General features: G+C 37.3%; 1 protein-coding gene and 2 long non-coding RNA genes across 10 annotated transcripts in view; 1 reads left to right on the forward strand and 2 right to left on the reverse strand.

Moving 5' to 3' along the window:
• The window catches only part of KLHL5 (kelch like family member 5), an 83,481-nt gene that overhangs the window by 64,211 nt on the left and 743 nt on the right, over positions 1-18,527 (forward strand). For 4 of the 8 annotated variants that reach the window (XM_063808723.1, XM_009447513.5, XM_063808720.1 and 1 more), the window contains 4 exons: positions 453-615; positions 5,905-6,117; positions 7,082-7,253; positions 12,938-14,776. In XM_063808723.1, the coding sequence (XP_063664793.1) occupies positions 453-615; positions 5,905-6,117; positions 7,082-7,253; positions 12,938-12,994 (605 nt within the window). In that variant the 3' untranslated portion in view covers positions 12,995-14,776. Of the gene's footprint in view, positions 1-452; positions 616-5,904; positions 6,118-7,081; positions 7,254-12,937; positions 14,777-18,527 lie in introns of those variants that run through there. The other 4 variants (XM_063808725.1, XM_063808721.1, XM_063808726.1 and 1 more) reach the window with 1 other exon arrangement.
• The window catches only part of LOC134809785 (uncharacterized), a 117,813-nt gene that overhangs the window by 41,323 nt on the left and 57,963 nt on the right, over positions 1-18,527 (reverse strand). The gene's annotated exons all lie outside the window — the stretch shown is intronic.
• Positions 4,588-12,213, reverse strand: LOC134809786 (uncharacterized). The gene is made up of 3 exons (XR_010156290.1): positions 12,080-12,213; positions 7,442-7,565; positions 4,588-6,138 (listed from the first exon to the last, which is right to left on the reverse strand). It is a non-coding gene; the product is annotated as an uncharacterized LOC134809786 (long non-coding RNA).

Here is an 18,527-nt window from a genome sequence, read left to right on the forward strand (position 1 = left end):
GCTCACTGCTACCTCTGCCCCCAAGGCTCAAGCGATCCTCCTGCCTCAGCCTCCCAAGTAGCTGGGATTACAGGTGCCCGCCACCATGCCTGGCTAATTTTTGTATTTTTAGTAGAGAAGAGGTTTTGCCATATTGGCCAGGCTGGTCTCAAACTCCTGACCTCAAGTGATCCTCCCACCTGGGACTCCCAAACCGCTGAGATTACAGGCATAAGTCACCGTGCCTGGCCAGTCTCTAGAACTTTTAAAATCAGAACTACCGTGCTATTTCAACCCACCCACCCACCCACCGACCTACTAAGAATAGTGAGGAGGACACTTGTCTGCATCATAAATGTTTACTCAGTTCTATTTGTATGTTTAAGGCTTATTGTACTTATACTTCAATTAAAATGTGATTTTTAAGACAGCAGCCAATCTGAAGTCGTTAATTGTTTCCTGTCTCCTCATAGGTGTGGCTGTACTGGAAGGTCCCATGTATGCCGTAGGAGGACATGATGGCTGGAGCTATCTGAACACAGTGGAAAGATGGGACCCTCAGGCTCGCCAGTGGAATTTTGTTGCCACTATGTCTACCCCTAGGAGTACAGTAGGTGTGGCAGTACTAAGTGGAAAGTAAGGAAATATTTAAAGTTCCATTTAAAATGCAATACACCAAATTTATTAAGCTATATCATTTCTAATTTAAAGATATACATAAATACTTACAGTGATTTGAAGAAACTTTTAAAACAATGTCTCTTTCTATAATAGTTGTAAATATATTGTTTTAATAGTTGTTAAGCTAGGCTTTCATTTTAATGTGCAGATACTATACATTTCTAGTTATCATTTTGAGTGAAGACATTTTATATTAATGTTCAATATTAATAAGTTGTACTATAAAAATCTGGTATATCTATATTAAAATAATATACTTTAAAAGTATATTATCTATATTATGTTTAAAAGTATATATGGTCTTTTAAAAGTAGTGTAGTCTTTCTCAGTGTTTCTCTAAAAATTCCTTCCATCTTTTCTACTGATTTATCTTGACTTTTACCTCTTTTCTTTCTTATCTTGGAAAACTGGTGAAAACTAGAATGGATTTATAAAGAGGTACTCTCTTACCTCTTGTCTGCTCTGAATAAACAAATATAGGTAGAGCCATCACTAATAGCTCTCAGTTACTCAGAGAGTAAATATTTTTTCAGTCCTTTCTTCTTCCATAAAATGAAGCTGTCTGTGGTTGTTAAAGAAAGTTATTTGTGGGGTACCTTTTGCTTATTTAGAATGCTTTATCATTGTTTCCAGAAAAAGAAATGAATCAGGGTTAAAATAGAATTAAAATTATGTATAGAATTGTGTTATTGATTATTACAAGAAAAATGAAAAAAATAGTGAAATTTTTTATATTTTAGGACCTAAGATCTTGTTTCTTCAGGACCTGTCAGTTATGTTCTATTTTTTGATACTTTTTGTAAGCACTATTACATGTGATAAGATGGATAAATGGAAATCACTTTTTAGATGTTTTTTTATCTCCATGCCCCTCCCCTCATTTATTTTAGCTAAAGAAATCACTTCAAAGTTCATCACTAGGTATCTTTCTAAACTCTTTGGTAAGAGTCAGCCATTAAAGAATCTAGTAAATGAGAAAAAAAGAAAATGAAACAGTATCTTCTCGGTTTTGACCCTTTGGTTTAAACCTTTGGGATTGATTCATTGGATTAATTTTTGTTCAGCAGCATATTTCTTAGCCCTTATTTCTAATAGAGGACAAAAGAATAACTGCCTTCTCTAAAACCTGATTTCCGGACCTACCGTAGCTTAGATTTCTAGGCATAGAAACATCTTACTTACTTACCTTTTCTTGCCCTCTAATGAGAAATATTTCAATCCTTAACCCACCTAAAGTACAGTTAATTGAATATAATTCAGAGACAACCTAATTAATCATATCAGAAGCTAAGGATCTCTAATCTACTAACTATTAAGAAATTTGATTTTGAATGTATAGTATAACTAAAGAATCTGGAGTAAGTAGAAAGTATGTGGTTGGTTGAAAAAAACCAACGATGCATCTTTTCTTATCATTGCTTTGTGATTTAGAGCAAATCATTTCTCTGTGCCTCAATTTTTTTATTCTGTAAAATGAAGAGCTTTGATTTTTGTGGTTTTTGTTACTTTAACTTATTACTTATTTATTTCTTTATTTTGAGAGAGAGTCTCACTCTGTCGCCCAGGCTGGAGTGCAGTGGCATGATCTCGGCACACTGCAGCCTCCTCTGCCTCCCAGGTTCAAGCGGTTCTCCTGCTTCAGCCTCCCAAGTAGCTGGGACTACAGGTGTGCACTACCATGTCCAGCTAATTTTTGTATATTTTGTAGAGACGGGGTTTCACCATGTTGGCCAGGCTGGTCTCGAACTCCTGACCTCAGGTGATCCACCCACCTCGGCCTCCCTAAGTGCTGGGATTACAGGCATGAGCCACTGCGCCTGGCCTATTTTAACTTATTTATAATTTCTTTTTCTTTTTTTTTTCTTTTTTTTTTTTTTTTGGAGGGGGTGGTGGGGAAGTGGACAGACTCTTGCTCTATCTCCCAGGCTAGAGGGCAGTGGGCAATCTCAGCTCACTGCACCCTCCACCTCCTGGGTTCAAGTGATTCTCCTGCCTCAGCCTCCTGAGTTCCAGTGATTCTCCTGCCTCAGCCTCCCAAGTATCTGGGATTATAGGCACCTGCCACCATGCCCAGATAATTTTTGTATTCTTAATAGAGACAGGGTTATTTACCATGTCGGCCAGGCTGGTCTCAAACTCCTGACCTCAAGTGATCAGCCCACCTTGGCCTCCCAAATCTTAAAATTTTTAAGGTGTTAAAATTTTTCTTCCTACCATGTTTGACAGAAAGAAACCTTATTTAGACTTCCAATTGCTCAGGCTACCTTTAAGCCACTGGCTGGCAAATATTTTTAGCAGTTGAATCTCTCTTTCAAATGAAATCTTAAAAATACCTCAACATTTAAAAGGCAAATGGAAGTTCAAGTTTATTTTAAACTTATTTAAAATGTATTACAAGTTCAAGCATATCATATTTACTTATTATAAAAATCTGTGAAGAAGAGTAAGTGCTGAAGAACAGAAGAATAAACTTTAAAGAACACAGCTTATTTCTGTGTTTTGTCTTGATTGTCTAATATGAGGAAAATCTTGATCCACAGATAAGAAGCTGAAATGGTAACAGTTATTTTAACTACTAGAGTAATTTAATTGGAATTTCAGGAAATTCTTCAGTTAAATTGCCCAGTTTGAAAGTAGTAATAATTTTTTTTCTAAGTTGAATCTCAAACAGTATCTGCCAATTACTTGCATTCCTTTTACTTTTGAGACAGGGTCTAGCTCTGTCGCCCAGGCTGGAGTGCAGTGACACGATTACAGCTCACTGCAGCCTCAACCTCCCTCCCAGGCTCAAGCTATCCTCACACCTCAGCCTCCTGAGTAGCTGGGACTACAGGCATACACCACCATGCCTGGCTAATTTTAAAAAAAATTTTTTTGTAGAGATGGGATCTCACTGTGCTGCCCAGGTTGGTCTCAAATACCTGGGCCCAAGTAATTCTCCCATCTTGGCCTCCCAATGTGCTGGAATTACAGGTGTGAGCCACCGTGCCCAGCCTACTTGCATTCTTGATCATAATTTTAAAAGTCAGGCAAGACCTAAATCTTATTATTAAGTATATATAGGTAGTACAATACTTTCACAACTTGACATAATATTTCTCTTTTTATTGTAATAGACACTATCGTGGTGAAGAGAGATGAGTTCTGAGTCTTACATGGCATTTAATTGAGCCAGGTGATATTTTTGAAAATTAAAAATAATTTTTAAAATTTGAAACTCAAATGAACCATTTTTTAGACTCCCTCAATTTCTTCATAGAATCCTATTCTTAGAACACAGCTTGAAAATCATTGCTTGAGATAATGATTATTTAGGAAGTGTTACCAATTGATTTTAACCCTTAATATTAGCTGAATATAAACATTGTACATTTAAGATCTCCTGTAAGTGCTATTTTCTACAAGAACACAGAGACGTAATTAATTTTTCTCTGTAAATGTCTATGCCATGATTATCATGTACTAGGCAGTGTTCAAAGTACTTTAAATTTAATTATTAAGAATCCTGTGAGGCAGGTTTTATAGATGATGAAATTCAGTTGGAGGTTAAATAACTTGTCCATAGTCACACTAGTAAGTGGTAGAACCAGAATGCAAACCCACAGAGTCTGGTTCCAGAGTTCATGCTCTTAATCATTGTACTATGCCATTCTTTACAATAAAGTCCCACGAGTCCACTGTTCAAGAGGGTAAGATGCTTTAAAGCCTATTGTGTGTGGGTATGTGTGGGTGTGCACACATGTGCACACACATATGCATGTGTGAATTATTTTAAATCATTGATATTCCTTAATTGTTAAAGGCTTCTCATGTTCTGTGATCCATACTTAGATAACTCTTCTACCAAGTATTAGTTGATGATAAGAATAATATTAAGAACTAGAACATAAACAAGTTACTAATAGATAAAAGTTTTTAACAGATAAAAAGTTTTATGATAAATTTTAATAGGTAAGTTTCAAATAAATTTCAATTTCCATACTATTAATATAGTTTAAGTTTAGAACAAGATATTGCTACAACCATATGTTGCTGTTTAAGATATGGTCATCTTATTATTTAAGAAACAGTTTCAGTGACATAGTGGCATACCTTAATTAGGAAATCTGTGGTTAAGTATGTAGATTTACCCAAATATAAATAACTAGAGTTTTAATTGGCAGAAATTTGGGATACTTAAAATATTATTTCTTGAGAAATGATAAAAACAGTTAAGTATTAACTAACATTTGTAAATTCAAAATGTATAATCTTTTCTATGAGCAACAACGTAAATTTACTCTTTTAAAAAACTAGTAGAAAAAATATTTATGGAGAGCTTCCCAAATGAATAGTAAGTACAAGAAGATTTTTGCTTAACAAGAAATATTGTGTTCAAATATTTAAAATATTTTACAAACTTTTAGGTTCAGAGTAAAAGACTTTCAAATTAGTGCAGTGTATTGATTGATAATGAATTTAAATTGATCTACTAGGTAACATTTAAGTCGCTCACATGATAACCTATATCCTTTTCTGCAGTAATTTAAATTAATGAAGGATCATTGTTCATACATAACAAATGTTACTTTTTATGCCATTGTTTCAAGCTATATTTGTATTCTCCTATTTCACTATTACAAGTACATTCTACATGACTGTGTTGACTGTCCAACTGTTCATTAATGAAACTATGTGTCCCAATTCTGCTGCTTACTGGGTGACCCTGTGCAAGTCTCTTACTCTCTGTGAACCCTTGTTTCTTTACACTGTGAAACAGGGATTCAAACAGTTTCTCATATCACTGTGATGATTAAATCGATACATGTGAAGTGCCTAACCTATGGTAGGTGCTCAGAGAAGGTTAGCTTCTTTCCTTGATAATAAAGTCTTAACTATTAAAAAAAAAAGCCATAGTATATTTATACACCATATTTTGTCTATTCTAAGACATATTTTAACACCTCTGAATTTCCATGCATATTACAACCAATGGTGACTTGTCAAAGAGATGGCAGTGGTGAAACAGTTGTCATTGCCTTCATGTGCAGTTTGTTTTCCTTTTCATGTATATACAGAGTGATATATGATACTTACATGTGTCATTTCAAACATAGCATACTTTTTTAATGACACACACATTGACAGTGTGTTTTATAACTGATGGCACCTTAAATTCAATGAAATAACAACATAAGAAGAGCCTCTTTGTTCTAAGCATAATGGCACATGTCTTATTTATCATTTCATATATTCTTTTTGCAGACTTTATGCAGTTGGTGGTCGTGATGGAAGTTCTTGTCTCAAATCAGTAGAATGTTTTGATCCTCATACGAATAAGTGGACACTGTGTGCACAGATGTCAAAAAGGAGAGGTGGCGTAGGAGTGACGACCTGGAATGGACTGCTGTATGCTATAGGGGGGCACGATGCTCCCGCATCCAACTTGACTTCCAGACTCTCAGACTGTGTGGAAAGGTAATTTCCTGGGAAGAAAAACTAGGAACGAAAAAGATATATATAAGTCTCTGATACTTACATATATTTGGAGAACGTGTTGGAGAATTGGAAGGGAAAGTCGGCATTCAAAAATGCAAAGCAACTTCGCTTTATAACAGTCTGCTCTCACAGGAACTAATGCATTCACACAAGAACTAACCAAGGAGAAAAACACTAATCCATCTTATCAACCTGATCACCTCTTAAAGGCCCCACCTCCCAACACTATTACATTGGCAATTAAATTTCAACGTGAGTTTTGGTGGGGATGAACCACATCCAAACCATAACGAGTGCTTTCTGTATTGGTGTTGTTTGAGAAAGCAGGAAAGTTACAACTGCATTTCACTATATTGGGGGGAAAACAATTCAGACCTTTGCTCGTTGCATGTTGTAATCCAGGAAAGGAATGTGGAAGTGTTTATATACTTGGCCCCATGAATTATGGGCTTGCTGTTGTACTACACTCAGTGGAAAGCTGTTCATTGATACAACAGGTTTTAGGAGCAGTATCAGTCATCTTAGCATGATGTATCTGCTCTTAGCTATACAACTTTGGGCAATTCTAGTTAAGACACCTCATGAAAGGAGCAAGACAGCCCAAAAATGGACAGCTACAATGATTGAGGGTGTAAGTCATCTTACACAGAGCTTAATGCATTGCTTTCCCCAAATTTTTGGTAGGTAATCTAAGGTCTGAAAGCAGTCTTCAGTATTGACATTAGCTCCTTTTAAGTGTTATACATCTGTTAAGTGGATCTGTTAATATAATACTGTAAGTTAAAGTTTTCAGAGAAATACTGATATTTTTCTTTAAAATATGTTCAAATGTATTTGATTACATAGTAGATAATGAGTCAGAAGATAGACTTGAAGAACAAAACTGTTTTTACATAAATATTCTAAGAATAATGTCAGCTCCGGTTCTAAAATTTTCTTTCAGATATGATCCCAAAACAGACATGTGGACTGCAGTAGCATCCATGAGCATCAGCAGAGATGCAGTCGGGGTCTGTTTACTTGGTGATAAGTTATATGCTGTTGGGGGGTATGATGGACAGGCATACCTTAATACCGTGGAGGCTTATGATCCCCAGACAAATGAGTGGACCCAGGTATGGCATTCATGTTTCATTATTACACTGACTCTCTTTTTATTAAAACAATTCTTATGGTAAAACAGATCCCCTCAATCTTGTCCAATACTGAAATATATGGCATAAATATGACAATCACGTTTTGATTAGCGATGAGAAAAAGAGGCAATGTTTAATTTTATAACATAATTAAAATCCAGAATTACCTTTGAGATGTAAGTTAATACTCAGAGAAATTATTAATTATCTGCTACCACTTGCATGATGAAGTGTTCTAGCCTGATTAAAGCTGATAGGACTACAGGAGGGCTGTAACAATGGGAGGGGAGACTGGAAAATAAAAACAAGGATAGTAGTCAGAAAACTTTGAACAACTTGCCCATGTATGAGCAGTCGGATTTTTAAATACTCAACCCATTGATATTTGGGAGCAGATTAAAGTCCTGATAACCTAATGAAGATGGCAACCCTAAATTACACTGAGTAAGAAACCTGATCTGGCAGTCTTACTAACAGAAAGAATTTCACCCTTGTGTATTTCTGGGAGGGTCTAGCACTTCTAAAAATGATCTTTTGAGATCTTTGCTTCCATCATCACCAAGAACAGAATCAGGAATTTGTGCTTGTGTCACCCAGTTCAGTACTTGGTACATAAAAGACAATAAATGTTTAACTGAGCCAAGATTTTCTTGTATACAAGGAGCCATGATAAGTATGGTCAAGAAAACAAAGCTTCTAGGCTGGGCACGGTGGCTCATGCCTATAATCCCAGCACTTTGGGAGGCTGAGGCGGGCAGATCACGAGGTCAGGAGTTCAAGACCAGCCTGACCAATATGGTGAGACCCCGTCTCTACTAAAAATACAAAAAAATTAGCCGGGCATGGTGGCACGTGCCTGTAATCCCAGCTACTCGGGGGGCTGAGGCAGGAGAATCGCTTGAACCCAGGAGGCAGAGGTTGCAGTGAGCAGAGATCGTGCCACTGCACTCCAGCCTGGGTGACAGAGTGAGACTCCATCTTAAAAAAAAGAAAAGAAAAGAAAGCTTCTGAGAAGACCCATGGTCATGTAACCTGAGGTCTTGGGTAGGTAAGATCTACATGTGCGAGAGGAGAATGCACCACACAAGGCAGTGGGTATTTAGTGTCCCGTGGTACAGGCGCCAAGTGATACGGGAGATAAGAGAGAAAAAAGAAAGTGGTTATGGGGAAAGCTTTAGTGAGAATGAAGTGGGATTTAAACCAAGCCTTAGTGAATTGATCCAATTCAAAAAGATTGGAAAGAAGAAATTGTGAGAAAATGTGAAAGAAATGTCACCAAAGCAGAATTGTGTAATACATATTGAAGTATGACTGGTTATAAGGATCTGTGCTTGAGAGGAGAAGGAGTGCTTACTGGAGAGGAAGATTGGGGTCAGAATGGAGATCTGTGAGACCAAAGTGGGAGGATCGCTTGAGGCCAGGAATTCCAGACCAGCATGGGTGACAAAGTGAGGCGCCATCTCTGCAAAAATTTGTGGGTTTTTTTGTTTTGGTTTTGTTTTTCAGACAGAGTCTTGCTCTCGTCACCTAGGCTGGAGTGCAATGGCACGATCTCAGCTGACTGCAACCTTCACCTCCCGCATTCAAGCGATTCCCCTGCCTCAGCCTCCCCAGTAGCTGGGATTACAGGTGCCCGCCACCACACCCAGCTAATTTTTCTATTTTTAGTAGAGACGGGGTTTCGTCATGTTGGCCAGGCTGGTCTCAAACTCCTGACCTCGTGATCCACCCACCTTGGCCTCTCAAAGTGCTGGGATTACAGGCATGAGCCACCATGCCCAGCCCCAAAAATTTTGAAAAATTAGCAAGGTGTGGTGGCACGCACCTGTAGTCCTATCTACTTGGGAGGCTGAGGCGGAAGATCGCTTGAGCCCAGGAGTTGAAGCTGAAGTGAACCATGATCATAACACTGCACTCCAGCCTGGACGACAGAGCAAGACTCTGTCTCTTAAAAATAATCATATAATAATGATTTTTTAAAAGAATGGGGATGTGTGAAGGCCAAGCTAAAGAGTTTGGTAACAAGAAGCCAGCAGAAACTTTCAACCAAGAGAATGATGCAGTTGGGGTCGCATAGGTTGGGTTAGGGGCAGGGGAAGTGAGGGCTGGATAAAAGGAAAAGTATTTAGAGGATTGCTTCAGTTGCAAGGCTTGAAGCATTCAATGTAGATGGATTCAAGAGATATTGCCAAGTCTTGTTGATCTTTCTTTATATACACACACTTACTGGGTTGAATTGGGAGGTGTGGTCTCTGAAGAAAACAGGAAAGGAATGATGAGAGAAGTTCTCAGAAGACAATGGAATAGAGCATCTAAAGGGAGGAGTAAGGAGTTTCAACAGTGTAAGAAAGAATGAAGATTTGTCATTTTTAAAGTTGTGGGACCCTCTGAAAATCTGATAGAAGCAGAAGCCAGCACACAGTTTCAAAAGTAAACAGAAGAGGCCAGGCATGGTGGCTCACACCTGTAATCCCAACACTTTGGGAGGCCAAGGTCGGCGGATCTTTTGGGGCCAGGAGTTCGAGACCAGCATGGCCGACATGGTGAAACCCTGTCTCTACTAAAAATACAAAAATTAATGCTCCTGTAGTCCCAGCTGAGGCACAAGGCTGAGGCAAAAGAATCGCTTGAACTCAGGAGGTGGAGATTGCAGTGAGCCAAGATCGTGCCACTGCACTCCAGCCTGGGTGACAGAGCGAGACTCCATCTAAAAAAAAAAAAAAAAAGTAAACAGAAGAATAGAGTGTAGGAGCTAGAGAGGCATGCAGTTTTTAAATGATGATGATAGAAAGTTAGTATTTATTGAGCATATCTTACAGGCCAGGCTCTGTTCTAAGCACTGTAAAGAATTTAATCTTCAACAACCCTATAAGGTTGAGTTCTGGTATTTTCACACTGTACAGGATGAGGAATCTGACACAGAAGTTAAACAGCTAACCCAAGGCCACATAGCAAATAATGGTGGAGTTAGAATTAGAGCCAAGGATTTTTTTTTTTTTGCTCCACAATAGAGATGACAAGAAGAGGGTAGAGAGAGATTCCAGATACTAGAAAGAAAAAGTGAAACTGAAGGGCACCTTTCTGAGAAAAGGGCAGGAAACAGAATTAAGAGCAAAGACTGGGGGCAGGGTGCAGTGGCTTATGCCTGTAATCCCAGGACTTTGGGAGGCCAAGGTGGGTGGGTCACCTGAGGTCAGGAGTTCATGGCCAGCTTGGCCAACATGGTGAAACCCCATCTCTACTAAAAATACAAAAGTTAGCTGGGCGTGGTGGCGTGCACCTATAATCCCAGCTACTTGGGAGGCTGAGGCAGGAGAATCGCTTGAACCTGGGAGGCAGAGGTTGCAGTAAGCCAAGATCACGCCATTGCACTCCAACCTGGGTGACAAGAGCAAAACTCCCTCTCAAAAAAAAAAAGCAGACTGGTCACCCTCAGACTAGAAGAAAGATCTTACCCTCCAAGGCTTGGGAAAAGATGAGAATTTGAGTGTAGAAAGGTACAGGGAGTTTTTAAGTGAAGAGAAAGAGAAGAAAAGGACTTAGATTGTGTGGGCTTTATCCTGTTTCTTAAGTGAGATCACTTGATGGAGGGAGGAAGGGATAAGATTGAGAGCTACAAGATTTCATTGGAAATTAGATGATTACCTAGTATCAGCTTCCCACTATGGCAAAAATAGTTGTGAATGACACCCAAGGAGCTCAGAAAGATAAGAATCTCTTTTTCTGACATGTATTTAAGCCCTAAGTCCAGTTATATATATGATTTAAGACCTATCAGCCAGTTATTTGAGACTTGTTATTATTTATAATTAATGCTTTATGTTAAATCACCCCATATCAAAATTGATCATCAGTGTCCACATAGCTATTTTGCTTGCAAGCCACCTCTCTATGTTAAAGCACCTAAAAATGCGAACTCGTTATCATAGTGTCTGAAAAATAAAAGTTTTCCTGGGCCAGGCATGGTGGCTCACCCCTGTAATCCCGGCACTTTGGGAGGCCGAAGCAGGTGGTTTGCCTGAGCTCAGGAGTTCGAGACAGCCTGGGCAACATGGTAAAACCCTGTCTCTACTAAAATACAAAAAATTAGCCAGGTATGGTGGTGTGTGCCAGTAGTCCCAGCTACTCAGGAGGCTGCAGCACGAGAATTGCTTGAACCCAGGAGGTGGAGGTTGCAGTGAGCCGAGATGTGCCATTGCACTCCAGCCTGGGTGACAGTGCAAGACTCCATCTCAAAAACAAGCCAAACAAACAAAAAAATTTTGAAGTTTTCCTTTCAGTGTTCTGACAGATGGACATTTGTATAGGCACTAAAATGAGATGACAAAGTCCTAAGCCACTACCCACCTCACTACCAGCCTTACCTCAAAGCAAGAGGTGATTGCATTGTATTTAACAAATTCTCTAAGCTACACTTTCTAGCTAGTTGTCATGACAGTGTCAACTATTCACAGTGTAGAGACTAAATGTCTTGGATGATTTGAGAAGAGCTACTAATTATAAACTGACATTTTGATATAAATGATTTTTGAGGTCAGTTCAATAATGCTATCAATAAGTATGGTTTTAAAATAGGTTATTTGATTGTTCCAAGAGACTTACAGTGATCAAAACAACTGATTCAGATGGAGAACTACTGAGAATTCTCTTATAACTGAAGTCTGACCTGTTCTTAAAATCTACTCATTGGTCTAGCGGGTCAAACTGATTAGGAAGTCATTTTGGCATTTGACAAAAATACTTTAGTACATACCCTAACATATACAAGTACAAAGCAAACTTTCTTAGTACTTTGCATTACTCACCCCCTCAATCCATGTTAACATTTTAACTCTCCTGGGTCAAATGCATAGATTCTTACTGTGTTCGGAGTAATTCTTCAGAACTATTTTTGTCCACACTTTTATTTCCACTATGAATTACCCAGTGTCTAGAGTTCCTATTGTTTAAAAAAGAGGTGAAAGATTTAAGAATTGTTCTTTATCCATAAATTTAGATTGCATTCCTTCCCCTAGCAACCCTCCCCTGACTTCTATCTCACTGTAATAGAGCTCATTCACTGAGTTTGTTTCCACTCCCAGGGGAGTTGGATGGGTAGCATTTATTATTTATTTAGTCTGCTAAAAAGTAGTCGAATGGGTTTAGACTTTTCAGCCATGCACGTAGAAGGTAGTCAAAAAATGTGAGGTTATGAGTTCTTCTAGAATAAGCAGATCCCCAGGCATTCAGAGTATTTTGTGTGCTACCTCTGAGATAGCATGGCTGTTAGAGGACCTCTCTAGATAACACTTGATCTTTCCTCCATATTGGTCACAGAGTTACTGTAAGTGTTCAGCATTTCTTCATATCCATACTGTGTATCATTTTGGCTAAAATAGAGTGTTTCATGTAGATTAATTCTTGAGCTGTTTTAAAAATCACCTTTAAAGAAGAATGAATGCTACACAATCATGATGTACCCAAAACAACTTAGTCTATGAAACTTTGCCATGGAAGGTGGCTCTTGGGAAGGGGACCAGGCCAGAAACAGCGCTGATACAGCAGGGGCCAGGGCAACAACCCTTTGCCAACAAGTACAGGCTGTTTCAATATTTCACCAACTGGCATAGTAGTGTTGACATTTTAACCTACAGATCCAATACGTATCTCTTTTTCTTTTTTAGGTTGCTCCACTGTGCCTAGGAAGAGCTGGAACTTGTGTTGTGACTGTAAAATTATAATTTAATGCCCTGTTTTCTACATGAAGACACTGTCTTCCTTTATTAATTTAGTATAATTATTCTATCAATGGATACATTTTTAGTAAATGTGCATTGTCACAATCCTGGGCACAAAGTGCCTGATGTCAAAGTGAAGATAGTAAAACAAGGGAGGAAGCAGTGGATGGACCAGGATTAATTCCTTTCATTTCTTAGTAAATTAAAACCTGCAGCTGGTGGATTGTGGACACACATTCCCGATGTAATAAGTGAGGACGAATGCACTGCTCTGGAACATAACCCAGTGCTAACTGGGGGTTTCATTTATTCAGTCAAGCACATCTTACTCACATCCAGATTTATTTTCCTACAGTGCAAACACACCAGATGAAACTTTAAAATGTTACTTTTTGTAAGCTTATCATAAATGAGTTGCAGTAATTTGTTTGCTTGTTTGTTTAACCACAACCACTATTTTAATGATATACTAAAGATAACACTATTTAGTTTTTTCAGAAACATCTGCATTATATGTGTGTTGGTTGTGGATTTTGTTTCTAAAATTGGCTTAGTCCAATAAATAAAGAAAAGCATTAAGGACTTAAAGCAACAATAACCAAATAAAAACTTGATAGGATCTTTGAAATCTGTTTAAATATTCATTCCATTACATCTAGACTCACCAAGAACTACATGTTATGATGTTAAGTTGAAGTTGAAACATGATGTTTTGCATTAAATTTAAGATATGCAAATTTATGTAGAGAAAATAAATGTTATATACCCTATAATGTTCTTTCACCTAATTAGTATTTAATTATATGGATTTGTTTTATATTATAAAAGATGTTTTGATTTTGTCTTTTAATATTGACAAAATTGTTTGGATATCCTTATGTTCTCAAGTCTGTATCTGCCTCCCCTGCCTTATTTCTTATGTTTTGCCACAGTTAACCCATTGTGCTTCTTTGTAATCAAACAGTTTGTGGGAGAATGGGCTTATTGAATGTCTAAAAAATAAGTTTAAAGTGTTTGTTACCCTAAGTTTTTTACATTTTTAAACTCTAATTACATATGTGAATGTTATTACTCTCAGTGAATTGTTATTGTTTGCAAAAATGCACTGAGCAGTAACATTTTGTGATAAATCCTATAAGATATAAGTCATTGAGATGTCTAAGATGCTTTTTATTTTAACCCCAGTTAATAACCACCTTATGGAAAATAATATTTGCTAATATTGTTTATTGTGAACTAGGAATCAAAGTTTTTGTATGCATCAATGCACTTAATCCTTATAACAACCTTATGAGGTAGTTCTATTCCCTTTTTATAGCTAAGGAAATTGGGGTACAGAGAAGTTAGCCCCAAGGTTATATATTGCAAGTAAGTGGCAGAGCAGGGATTCATACAAAGACCTTCTCACTCAGCAGTCTTCACTCTTACTATTCCTGCCACTAGGTAGAAAAAGAAAGATTTCGGCCGGGCACAGTGGCTCACGCCTATAATTCCCAGCACTTTGGGAGGCTGAGGTGGGCGGATCACGAGGTCAGGAGATGGAGACCATCCTGGCTAACACAGTGAAACCCCGTCTCTACTAAAAATAAAAAATAAAAAAAAATTAGCCAGGCGTGGTGCGGGTGCCTGTAGGCCCAGCTACTCGGGAGGCTGAGGTGGGAGAATGGCGTGAACCCAGGAGGAGGAGCTTGCAGTGTGCCGAGATCGCACCACTGCACTCCAGCCTGGGTGACAGAGCGAGACTCCATCTAAAAAAAATAAATAAATAAAAAATAAAAGATTTCATTTTATGTGAGGAATTATTTTAATTAAAAAAAGAGGGTTTATGCTCTATAGTAATAAAATTTACCAGTAACACCCAATCAGAAAATTTTGGTTCCTTAGTATTTAGGGAAGACTTTTGTTTAAATCTCTTATGGAATTTTACATGTTTTGATTTAGAAAAGTAGATGCAATATAATAGATTTCAAGTTTTATACATATTAGATTAATTGCATGGTATTTTAGGCAACTTAACTATAAACAAATTTATTCATAGAAGCATTGTTGCCAACAATTTAGATGACCTAGATGAAAAAACACACCAATTGACAAAACTGGCTCAAAAGGAAATAAAAAATCCAAACAGACCTGTAACAAGTAAAGAGATTGAACCAGTAATCAAAAATCTCCCAACAAAGAAAGTCCAGGACTAAATGAGTTTACTGGCAAACTATGCCAAACATATAAAGAAGAATTAACACTAATCCTTCTCGAACTCTCCCAAAAAATGGAAGAGAAAGGAGCACCCTGTGACATTCTATAAGGCGGACATTACCTTAACACCAAAGCCAGACAAAGACCTCACAGGGAAGCTACAGACCAATATCCCTTATGAATATAGATGCAAAAAAACTTCAAAATACTAGCAGGCCAAATCCAGCAGCTTATTAAAATGATCACACAGCATGACCAAGTGAGATTTATCAAAGAAATGCAGGGATGGTTCTACATACAAATGTCAATCGATGTAATAATATACCATATTAATAGAATGAAGGGGAAAAAACAGCATGATCACCTCAATTGATAAGAAAAAGCATTTGACAAAATCCAACACCCTTTCATGGTAAAAACACTCTGCAAACTAGGAAGAAAAGGGAACTTTCTTAACCTGATAAAGACATCCATAAAAACCCACAGCTAACAACATAATAGCAAAACATTGAAAATTTTTCCCCTAATATCATGAAAATTCCTGATTTCCCCACTGCTATTCAACATTATACTAGAAGGTCTAGCCAGAGCAATTAGGCAAGAAAAAGAAATAAAATGAATCCCAAATAGGAAGAAGTGAAACTACATTTGCAGAAAACTTGGTCCTGTATATTAAAAATCCTAAAGAATCCACAAAATGATTCCGGCTGATTTTAAAAATTCAGCAATGTTGCAGGTTGCAAGATCAACACACAAAAGTCTAAGAAAAACCTGAGGAGAAATTAAAACAATTTCATTTACAATAACATGAAAAAGAATAAAATACTTAGAAATAAATTTGACCAAGAAAGTGCAAGACTTGGACACTGAAAAGTACAAAACGTTGCTGAAAGAAATTAAAGAAGACCTAAATAAATGGAAGATATCCTGTGCTGGCAGGTTGGAAGACTTAACATTGTTAAGATGGCATTACTCCCAAAATTAGTCTATAGATTTAATACAATCCCCATTAAAATTCCAGTGACCCTTTTACAGAAACCGAAATGCTGACCCTAGAATTTATATGGGATTGCAAGTTACTGAAGGTACTCAAGTCTGTTCAAAACAATCTTGAACAAGAATAAAGTTGAAGGACTTGCATTTTCCAATTTCAAAATTTACTGCAAAGCTACTTCAATCAAAACAGTGTTGTGCTGGTATAAAAATATATAAAGCAATAGAGTAGAATGGAAAGTCCAGAAACAAATTACATCAATACACTATGGTCAATTGATTTTTGACAAGGGTTCCAGGACCACTCAATGAAGAAAGAACAGTGTCTTCAACTAATAGTGCTAAGACAAGTGAATATTCACATGCAAAAGAATGAATTTGTACCCGTACTTCATACCATATATAAAAATTAATTCAAAATAGATCAAAGACCTAAATGTAAGAGCTAAGACCATAAAACTTTGAGAAGAAAATATAGGAATAAATCTTCATGACCTTGGATTTGGCAATGGTTTCTTAGATATGGCACCAAAAGCACAAGCAACAACAGCAAAAAAAAAAAAAAAAAAAAAAAAAAAAAAAAAAAAAAAGGACTTCATCAAAATTAAAAGCTTCTACATATCAAGGGACACTATGAAGAAAGTGAAAAGACAACCCACAGAATGGGAGAAAATATTTGTAAATCTTACATATCTGGTAAGGAACTAATACCTAGAATATATAAGGAACTCCGATGCTCGACAACAAAAAGACAAACCAATTTTAAAATGGGCAAAGGACTTAAATAGACATTTCTCTAATGAAGATATACAAATGGCCGACAAACACATGGAAAGCACTCAACCTCATCAGTCATTATGCAAATCAGCGCCACAAGAAGGTACCACTTCACACCTATTAGAATGACGAAACAGACCTAGGATCTAAACCTACAGGAAAAAAAATGAATAATAGAGAAAATAAATGTTAGAGAGGATGTGGAGAAATTGAAAACCTTCATTCATTGTTGGTGGGAATGTTAAATGGTGTAGCCACTGTGGAAAACAGTTTGGCAGTTCCTCAAAAAGTTAAAAAAAAGAATTACCATATGACCCAGCAAGTCCACTCCTGGGCATATACTGAAAAGAACTGAAAACAGGTGTTCAAGCAAAAACTTTCACGCAAATATTCATCGCAGCACTAGTCACAGTAGCCAAAAAAGAGGAAACAACCCAAATGGCCATCAGCTGATGAATGAATAAACAAATTGTGGTATCTCCACACGGCACAATAGAATATTCAGCCATAAAGAGAAATGAGGGACTGATGCATGCTAAAACATGGATGAGCCTTGAGCGCAGTTTTGCCAAGTGAAAGAAGGCAGACACAAAAGGCAACGTATTGCGTGAGTGCATTTATATGAAATATCCAACATAGGCAAATCCATGGAGACAGAAAGCAGATAAATGGTTGTAAGAAGCTGAGAGAAAGGAGTGGGGAGAGATTGCTAAAAAGGAGTTTCTTTCTAGGGTGATGAAAATGTTCTGGAACTACTTATTGGGGATGATTGCACAACATGGTGAAGGTACTCAATGTCACTAATGGTAAATTTCACATACACTTTACCATAATTTTTAAAAAGCTTTATTAGCTACATTATGTTATGATACTTAAATGTCATAACAATAGCATTCTGTACGCTTCACTAGGATAAAAACTTTGGATTTTTATGCATCTGGAAGAGAAATTTTTCACTGTAATTTGCAAATAAATGAATTTCTAAAAATCTAACAGAAAGGCTCTTAAATCTTAATTTCAACCTAAGAAGGGAGTGAGAAACAACGAGAACCATGAGGGGAGAGTTAACGGGGAACTTCCCCGCCGTCTGGTACATGGCAGGCATTCCACAAATGTTTTCTAAAAGTTGAAATAGACATCTTTTCATGAACTCTGTAATATTTGAAATTATTGATAACTCTTACACAAAAACAAATATTCAATAAAATGATATTTAATTTTACTGTGACTAGATAATACTCATGTAATATTTTTTATTTTTTAACTGGAGTAAAAAAAAATCAAATGCCATGAAAAATTACAGGCTACTTATGGCATTTTCATCATTCTGAGTCTTAAAGAACTTATATGAACGCACCACCTCTTCCATCACAGCCTCTGTCCTCATTCCTAAGGTGTAGGAGAGTACCGTGTTTTTTTGTATCTTCTCTTGGGGCTGAACAACTTGCGAGCCTCTTGAAGAAATGCCGTATTGACTGATGTGGGTATTGGCATCATCGCTAGACTTCACTGCCACCCTCATTTCCCCCTAGTCCTGGGTAATTATTTGGGCTAACGAGGTATAATCTAG

This window comes from Pan troglodytes, chromosome 3 (genome assembly GCF_028858775.2).
Source record: "Pan troglodytes isolate AG18354 chromosome 3, NHGRI_mPanTro3-v2.0_pri, whole genome shotgun sequence".
NCBI lineage: Eukaryota > Metazoa > Chordata > Mammalia > Primates > Hominidae > Pan > Pan troglodytes.